This window comes from Eptatretus burgeri, chromosome 6 (genome assembly GCF_056783735.1).
Source record: "Eptatretus burgeri isolate ZD-2024b chromosome 6, Ebu_testis_v1, whole genome shotgun sequence".
Lineage (NCBI taxonomy): Eukaryota > Metazoa > Chordata > Myxini > Myxiniformes > Myxinidae > Eptatretus > Eptatretus burgeri.
In genome coordinates, this window is record NC_140966.1 from 79,292,888 (window position 1) to 79,302,887 (window position 10,000).

The 10,000-nt window shown below is 40.2% G+C and overlaps 1 protein-coding gene across 4 annotated transcripts in view; it reads right to left on the reverse strand.

Annotated features, from left to right (window-relative positions):
* The window catches only part of NRDC (nardilysin convertase), a 111,983-nt gene that overhangs the window by 466 nt on the left and 101,517 nt on the right, over window positions 1-10,000 (reverse strand). For all 4 annotated transcript variants that reach the window (XM_085885815.1, XM_085885816.1, XM_085885814.1 and 1 more), the window contains exons 28-31: window positions 9,346-9,436; window positions 8,893-9,009; window positions 8,621-8,716; window positions 1-70 (exon numbers count right to left, since the gene is read on the reverse strand). The exon at window positions 1-70 is cut by the window's left edge and continues 466 nt beyond it. In XM_085885815.1, coding sequence (XP_085741941.1) covers window positions 1-70; window positions 8,621-8,716; window positions 8,893-9,009; window positions 9,346-9,436 — 374 coding nt within the window. The remainder of the gene's footprint in view (window positions 71-8,620; window positions 8,717-8,892; window positions 9,010-9,345; window positions 9,437-10,000) is intronic.

The window sequence follows — 10,000 nt, forward strand, 5'->3', positions numbered from 1 at the left end:
TGGTTATTGTGGTAACTTCCTTGGAATGAAGGTTCTTGGTGTCAGGCTCTGCACTTCCACTGCCCAGGACCTGACAATTTAAAAACAGAAATTATAAAAGATATATATATATATATATATATATATATATATATATATATATATATATATATATATATATATATATATTGAGAAAAACACACACACACACACACACACACACACACACACACACACACACACACACACACACACACACACACACACACACACACACACACACACACACACACACACGCGTCGGGGTGAAGAGCACATACCTCCACCACGCTGTACAGTTTGGGTTTTGCAGCCCACTGATAGGCCGGATCTGCATCCGGACCTAAACCAAAATCTAATTAGCTTGTTCTTGTCGTGTACCCAACTTATCCACTTAGTTTTGTCCAAATCTGTCCATAACTGTTTGATATATCATGGAATATATATATCACTTTTGGCCCCATCTCTCAATGGTGAGGAATGACTTGGAAATTAAAAAAATTCTCATTTCTGGATCTGGATACGGATCTTTACCAAAATCTAACCAATTTGTCTGTCACATACCTAATCTTATCAAAAGGCTAACCCCCGATTTAGCAAGGAAAATGGCGTGTGTGTGTGTGTGTGTGTGTGTGTGTGTGTGTGTGTGTGTGTGTGTGTGTGTGTGTGTGTGTGTGTGTGTGTGTGTGTGTGTGTGTGTGTGTGTGTGTGTGTACATACAACAACGTGTCCAACCAAATTTTGTCCAAATCTATCCATAACTTTTTGAGATATCCTGGTCAGAGATAAACAGACAGGGTTGAAAACATTCCCTCTGTCTGCCTTTGGTGACGGAGCTAACTTGATATCTGCGATATCGCTTTCTGATCACACATATCTCTCAGATATCTATAAAGCGATAACTCGATATCTGTGACCGGCTGGTTGGGGGGGGGGGGTGGGGGTGAGAGGTTCACCTTCGGCAATCGTCCGAGACATACCCATCCAATGATGGCCAATTTTTGCAATGCCATATAACCTTGACCTTCAATATATAGACATTGTGTAAATTAAGAAAATGTGTCCCCATCTACAATCAATCTATCCATAAAACTCAATATCATTAAAGCCAGAAGAAAATTATTCAAGTTATGCTCAAAAAGGTGTTTTTTGTTAATTCGGTCACAATGACAAAAAAGTAGGTCAAGCAAGCTCATCAAATATCAGGTGCACAACCTCAGTGCAGGTCCACTATTATGATGCAAGAACATTTTGGAAGACTCAGCAGTCTGAGATTCTGATTGGGGAAAATTGAGAGATGACAAAAAAAAAAAGCATTTTTTTTTTCAGATCACCATTTGACCTTCACTTTTTTTTTTCAGATCACCATTTGACCTTGACTTTTTTTTCAGACTGCTAATTGACTTGAAAGGGTATGATGTAAATTAAGCATAAATGTGCTTTGCTCTCGGGCTATCTGGAGAGGGCAATTTTGTTCCAATCGGACACACCTTCGTCGAGTTATGGTGAAAATGTTAAAAAGTCAAAAATGGGGTCATGACATTAAAAATGTGAACCCCAGTCTACTTTTCATTCCCACAATTGGTATAAAATTTCATTCCAACAGTGCCAGCCAGATCCGAGATACAGCTCTGAGAATGGCAGAAAAAAGGGAGAAAACCCTAAATGGTGGTTTAGTAGGACCTTGACCTTTAACTCAGAGGAGTATGGTGTAAATCAAGCTTTCATGCGCCTTGCTTTGGGATATCTAGTGAGGGCAATTTTGTTCTGACCGGACAAACCCAAGGTAAGTTTGAGTGAAAATGTTAAAATATCTCAAATTCGGTCATGACCTAAAAAATTACATCAAGGTCAAAAAACCCCCCAAAAAACCCGAAGTGGTGGTTTCATACTCCTCGGGGGTCCAAGAAACTAGGGTACCATTAAAAATTATGGGTGCTAATTGTAGAAACAAACCCGACAACAACTATAAGCCTCCCCCTATTCTATAGGGAGAGGTTTAAATACTGTCGGATCCCACTATTCGCAGGGGATACGTTCCTGGAAAATGTTGCGAATGTCGGGGCATTGTTTCAATGGGAAAAAAGGGGGATAGGTTCCCAGCGTTTCCCGATTCATAAAGGAAAATCAAAAATCCTGTGAAAAACCACGAATACGCCCACGAAGACCTGCGGATACACCGAAGCAAAGGGCCGTGAATGAAGAACATCACATTTTATCAACTGCGAATACGCGGGGTCCGACAGGTTAACATATCCAAAATAGAGCTACTAACAAATTGACTGTAGTACACAGCCTCCATGTTGATGGAGAAATCAAAGCTAAGGCAACTTTCGATGTTATACCAATTGTCTGCAATTGTGTAAAACAATTACAAACTACCAAACTTTGTCTCGTGTCCACAGATCCAAAGACTTTGTATAATAATTTAATTGTTTTTTGTTTCGTGACCATGAAATAGTCATTAATGATCCGAATTATGATTCACAGCGACTTCCCTTGGTGAATGCAAGTGCACCATATCCTGAAGCTTTCTCAGCATTGATCGTTGTGAGGCTGTTAAATTACTTGTTTTGTATACAAAATGAGCACGACATCAAAACATGCAACTACGGAGAATTAGCATGTATCTGGTAACATTAATTTGCATTTGCAAATTTATCCTTTGTATCAGGTTTTACATTTTTTTTTTATTTTTTGAAACGTTTTCATATGCTGCTCAGTGGATGACTGGCAATCTGCTTAATGAGAGATAGAATGACTCAAACATAGTAGAGACAAACACAAAGGAGAGTGGGTTTGGAGAGGAGCCGAGGGTGTGAGAGTTAACGGTAAGCCAATCGGATTATCATGGGTGTGAGGAATTGCTCGTACTGTACTGTACTGTATATTAATTGTGTGAATACATGCTTTGTCTTTCTCTTCCTAGTTCTCCACCGCCCCATTCCCTTATCCCTTATTAACCTCCACCATCGAAGATGGACGGAGGTTACTGTTTTCACCCCTGTCTGTTTGTTTGTTTGTTTGTGAACAGTATTATGGAAAAACTCCTGGACGGATTTCGATGAAACTTGGTGGGGGGATTAGGTATGGTCCAAGGATCATACCATTAGATTTTGGACTTGGTCCAAAGTCCAATATGGCCGCTATGGCGGCCATTTTGAAAAAAATATTTGAATTTTTGTTTTTGCATTTCTACGTTTTAAGTGACTTCCAACCAAAAAAAAAAATTGTTAGAGAAAAAGAATTTTGCAACTTTTTTTCAAAAAAATTTCGATTTTATTTGAATTTTTTTTTTTTTTTGCATTTCTACATGTTTTAAGTGATTTCCAACCTCCCCAAAAAAATTGTTAGAGAAAAAAACCCCAGAAATTTAGCACCTTTTTTTTCAAAAATTTTTTTCGATTTTATTTTTTGGGCATTTCTACATGCGCGTCGATCTTGTTTAGTTTATTCAATCGTGGATCAGTAGAGTCTGATCCGTTTTGACCTCCAATGAATAGGATATCAGGTTCACTGAGGTGACCAAGCAGTATTGGTGGCGGAGGTTTTGCACTCTACCGAGTGCTCCCCCTCTAGTTAAACCTGTTTTTCTCATCACCTCTGTGTGTGGCTCAGTGTGCGGTCCGCAATTGGGAGTATAATAACATCGGCATGGTTAAAAACCATGGCCAGTGGACATTGGTGTCATCAACCTGAAAGCGGGTTTTCAAATTGTAATAAGGTTCATTGGGCTTCGCTTGGCATAGCATATCCTGATAAACGGGGAAACTATTGCAGTGACAGGTCCACATTTGAGCTTTCTGTGTGCCAGAAACAAAAGTAAAGATATATTCTGCTTTCTCTGCGGGTGGTGACTGGTCTCTTTTGACGGTCCATCGCTAAATTGGTGATCGTGCGGGTGAAAACCACTGGTGATTTGACCTCGAGTCCACCCGTAGGTCCACCGCAACAACAGATTACAATCGATCTGAGGATAAACGATCGATATTAAAGTATACCTGCGTGTGGACAGTGACACACATGCATACAAACACACCTTCGGGAATGGATTAGGGCAACAAACAGACAGGTAGTTCCCTGAACCCAATGGCAGTGTGAAATGACCATGTCTGTGTGCTAAGTATACATCCATCATCTTTGAATATTATTACCTCCACCACCGAAGGTGGAAGGAGGTTATGTTTTCACCCCTCTGTCTGTTTGTTTGTTTGTGTGCAGGATAGCTCAAAGAGTTGAGGATGTATCCGGATGAAATTTTTTGGACAGGTTCGGTGTGTGACAAGGACGAACTGGTTAGATTTTGGTGAAGATCCGGATCTGGATCCGACGACTAGAATTTTAAAATTGATTCTTCACCATTGAGAGATAGGGCCAAAAACCATATATAGTATAGCACGATATCTCAAAAAGTTGCGGACGGATTGGGATGAAACGTGGTGGACACGTTGGGTGTGTGAAAAGGAAGGATGAATCGATTCGATTTTAGTGAAGATCCGAATCCAGATGTGGATACGAGATTTTAATTTTTTTTTTTAAGTGATTCTTCACCATTGAGCGATAGGGCCAAAAACGATATATAAAGCGCAATATATCAAAAAATATTGGGCCCTATCTGTTCTACTGGATCAGGCATTGTGTGGCGGAGGTACGTGCTCCACCGAATGCCTTTCAAGTTTGATATGTAACGCTTTCATGCTGTATATCAATACATAACAATGATATCGTGCTATATATCAATACATAACAGTGGGTACTGAACTTGTGGAAACAAAGGCTGCAGGCAGGTTTAAAGATGGCAAACACCATAACACTGAAGGTGTTCAAGCACAAAATATTTTTCTGGGAAGGAGATGAAACAAGAGTGAGAATTGCTTTGATGGCCATTATTAAATCAAAAAAATACATGTCCCCTATCGATGTGAGGGCCCTGTCATACCTTGACGTTTTAGCCAGCAATGGCAAGGTATAAAAATGTATGTAAAACGTTGGCGTACGCTGAAATGTTGATGTTTTTTTTTTTTAAGTTTTGGGCGTATTCATAACGTGTTGGTCGTATGCATAACATATTAGTAATGGGCACAGAACGTTTCGTTGTGTTATTGATAACTTTTACCAACGAATGCTTAGCCTGTTGTCGGCGTTCATAACCTATGCCCAACGATAGTTTAACTTACGCATAGCGCCCTAAACGTATCGCCGGCAAACTCGTGGCGAAGCCTGTTAAGAACCTGCCGGACGCCGATTTAAATCATAACCGCCTGAGAATTTGAAGTGTCAACATCGCAGTCACACCTTGACGTTTTAGCCAGCAATGGCAAGGTATAAAAATGTATGTAAAACGTTGGCGTACGCTGAAATTTTGATGTTTTTTTTTAAGTTTTGGGCGTATTCATAACGTGTTGGTCGTATGCATAACATATTAGTAATGGGCACAGAACGTTTCGTTGTGTTATTGATAACTTTTACCAACGAATGCTTAGCCTGTTGTCGGCGTTCATAACCTATGCCCAACGATAGTTTAACTTACGCATAGCGCCCTAAACGTATCGCCGGCGAACTCGTGGCGAAGCCTGTTAAGAACCTGCCGGATGCCGATTTAAATCATAACCGCCTGAGAATTTGAAGTGTCAACATCGCAGTCACACCTTGACGATTTTGCCAGCGTATGCCGGCCTATGAATAATGTGTCGAAAACGCTAGGCGCACGTCAAATATGGTATGGGTAAGTTGTGTATACGTTAAGAGTAGGCTGGAAAACAATGAAGTACGCTGTCATATTATGTGGTACGTGTAATACGTCGTGAAATTTCAAGCATGCTGAAAATTTTATGACGTACTCGGCGTATGGCTAACACGTTCCGCATGCGTTGTCATATGTTCCTGGCACGCTCCGCGATCGTTTACACACGACGGACACACGTTACTTGTAGGTTACTCATAAGTTGAAACACGTCAAGGTAATATTTAACATACCCGCAACCTATTTTTTAATCAATGGGTAACGTCCTTTTAACCTATGAGTAGCGTGCTCTGAACCTATGTTTAACGTGCTTGAAAACTACTAGTACGTGCCCGTAAAAAAAAAAAATAAAAAAAAAATTATAAATAAATATTCAAACCGCGAGCAACAAACAACAACCACACAGGCCGCTTCATCGCTCTTGCGTGCCGTACGTGCGTGGCCCGGAACTTCGCATATTATTCGCAGTTACGATTATTCGCAATTTAGTTTTAATACCCAATTATTCAACAAGCGCCAACGTATTTTACCTTTTCGCAATGTCGTGGCAAGGAAAAACAAAAAGAGAAGAGAAGAGAGAGAAAAAATTTACTTCCTGGTTCGGAGCACACCAGCACTCTGATGTTACCGAAATGTATGCACCGTCTAATATGAAAACGATCATAACTTGGGGCATTGTGTTTATCTATAAATGCGCATAAGAAATCGAGAAATTATTAGAATACACGAAGTCATCACTCTCTGGAAGTCCGTACGTTGTAACCCGTAATGGGGAACGTGGCTGAGCTTCCCTTCCCCATCAGCCACGCCCACGCAACAACGTGTCTTGTCATTGGTTTGGTAAATAAATGGTCATAACTTGGGAAGCACTTGTCCGATTAATATCAAACCTTGAAAAGGCACATCCTCAGGTCCCCAGCAATATATCTGGCAAGTTTCAATTAGATCGGACCAGCGGTTGTCGAGAAACAGCGGTCACACACACACACACACACACACACACACACACACACACACACACACACACACACACACACACACACACACACACACACACACACACACACACACACACACACACACACACACACACACACACACACTGCTGGAATTATAGATAGATGAGTAACGTGCATTGAACCTATTTGGAACTTGCCTTGAACCAATGACTAGCATGCTATGAACCTATGAGTAACGTGCGTTTAACCTATGTGTAGCATGCTTTGAACCTAAGTAAAACGTGCTTCTAACCTTTGAGTAACATGCTATGAACCTATTTGTAACGTATCTAAAACGCACATTGTCGTATGTAGACGAATTAGATTGACGTCTTCCGGACGACCACAGCACTTGCTGAACGTGTTTCTAACTTACATCTACCGTGTAATGGCGTATTGGCAGCGTTAAGGGGAATTGGTATATACAAATGGGCTTCACAAGAGGAACCCATCATTGTTCCAGACTCCATGTTGAGTAGATATCAATGCCAGTAGTAGTAATACTATTATTAGTAGTTGATGTGCGTGACAGTAGTAATGGTAGTAGTAGTTGTCGTGGTAGCATTGGTAGTAGTAGTATGTCTATGTCAGTAGTAGTATGTGAGCGTGATGGGGAAGGTGTGGGTGATGATGGATCCTCTTATTGTCCACGAATAGGAGACTACTTTGCACCATTGTTCGATGTTCTTTTCGGATATTTTTTTTTCCTCATTCCCACGATGAAATATTTCTTTGTTTTACTTTTTAAAGTATTAAAAACGACTTTGACAAATGTATAATGTACGAGTAATGAACACAGAACGTTTCGATAACTTATAGATAAGTTATACCAACGATTGTTTATCGTGTTTTAGTCGTCCACAACCTATGCCGAACGATAGTCTAGCGTATGCATAGCGTAATAATTCCCAAGCACGTTATTCATATGTTATAAATAAGTCACGGGTACCCTAAACATTACTTTGATGTGTTTCGACGTATGAGGAACTTTCAAGTCGCGTGTTGCGAAGTGTGAAAAACGTTTGTGTAGCGTGCTTACAAAATGTTACTCATAGGTTAGAAATAAGTTTTGGGTACGCGAATGTTACCTCTACGTGTTTCGACTTATGAGTAACATACAATTAACGTGTGTCAATGATCGCATAACGTGCCTACAACTTCTGGCCAGCGTAGCGGAACGTGTGAGCCAAACGCCGAGTACGTCGTAAAATTTCAAGCATGCAAAATTTTTTTGGACAACCAAAAAGTACAACGTTTTAAACCAGCGTAATACGACCTATGGTAGTGTTTTTCAGCATGCACTTGACGTATACATAACGTACCCATAACGTATTCGACGTGTGCCAGCGTTTTAGACAAATTTTTCATAAATCGGCATACGCTGGCTAAATCGTCAAGGTGTGACAGCCCCTTGATATTTTCAAGTCCAAAAAGGGCAGAACTGAAAAATTGACTAAACACCCTGAAATTCAAACGTGTTCTGTAACTTATCAAAATAAAGCCATGTAGCAAGTTTCAGTTGAATATGTGGAAGGGTGTGGGAAAAAAAGTCTGAAAAACAACAGGTGGAAAGGACAGACAAACAGACAAAGAAAACCTATAGGTCCCCCAGTGAAACAGGAAGGAGACTAATAATAAGAGGAACTGAAAAAGGGGTTCATATTCAAATAAAAGGGGAGGAAATAATTTTTTTAAGGGAAAAGCCAACAAGTACAAAATTCTGTTACTTATCATGAGTGCCATTAAATAATTAATATGGAAGGAGGGAGTAATCGTACAGAAAAACAAGGGACCGCATGGAAGAACAGACAGACAAAACAGCAGAGGGACAAAAAATAAATGAAACAAGGGAAGAGCATACATGAATGCTGAGTGTCTTGTTTTGCCCTCCTGATGTGCATAACGAGTTGAACCAAGAAACAACATCATCCTTCTTCAGGGTTTGCAGGATTTGAATCTGGAATACACCACCACCAAACACAAAACATCACCAATGTAACGATTAACAAAAAGCTGCTAATACCTCCAAGTTGTAAATCTCTTGACTGCATGTGAGAAGGACTTGGGTTTAATACGTTGATGGTTAGATTTCCTCAGAATGCCAAAAGGAACGATGAAACCGAACAAACAAACCTCTTGTTTGAGTCGGTCAAACAGGTACTGTTGTGTGCCGATTTCATTCCAATTCCTCTCAAACTCCTCACCGAGATGCACATCTGGCATCTGCTTCAGCTGAACCAAAGATGAGATCTGGGGTCAAAGAGCAAAAATAGGGTGAGGAGGTCACCGACGCATCAGTGCGAGTAGGACGGCAGGGAAAGCCATTAAAATAAAAATAAAAATTTAGTGGCTTTCATGAATACTCATGTCAGCAACTGAAACTTTCTACAAGGCTTTTAGAGGAAGATGCTATTGTGGACATGAGTATTCATCATGCTTTGTACTTCATAACACTAATGGGAATGAAGAGTGATGTATTGGCTTTGAAATTTGAGATAATCTGTCAGATTGAAAGACTTTAAAAAAAGAAAAAAGCAAAAAAAAAAGCATAAACATTTGCAATAATATCTTTGATTTTCCTCACACCTGGGTTTGAAAGTCCTCATCACTGAGTGTGTGCAAAATGCCTGCAAATTTGTCCAAGAACTCGGTGATCTTAGCTTCGACAGTGGCAGAACTGCACACACAACAGAGCACATCATAAATTATTCACAATAGCTTGCAGTTAATCATAACGCAGTCACAATTCACTGTGTGTCCCTACACCGCCGGAATACTGAACCGTGTATCAATAGGCTGCTGGTACCCTGCCCTACGTGCCAATACGCTGCACCCTGCACCACATATTTAAGAAGAACGACACTCGATAGAGCACAGTCTCTTTTCGTGCATTCATTTTGAACAGAAATACCATCGCTAACTGAACACACCACTATTATGGCCCAGATATTTGTATCATCCATGCACCGTATTGTCACATACATTGCCATTATCCGTAACTTTATTGATTATTCATCGATAATTATGAGGATTTTTAACAACCACTTTTTGTGCACATTAAGACTAAATTGCATCAATGAAAATGAAAAAAAAAAGTTCAAATTATAGTCCCCATGGCGAGTCGATATGACAAAAATAGGTCGGATCTGCATCCGTTACGTGCATGAAGTTACGCATCGATCTGTTAAGCGGTTCTGGCGAAGATTTTTTTTCCCCCCATTTTTATTTTAAATCCATTGTG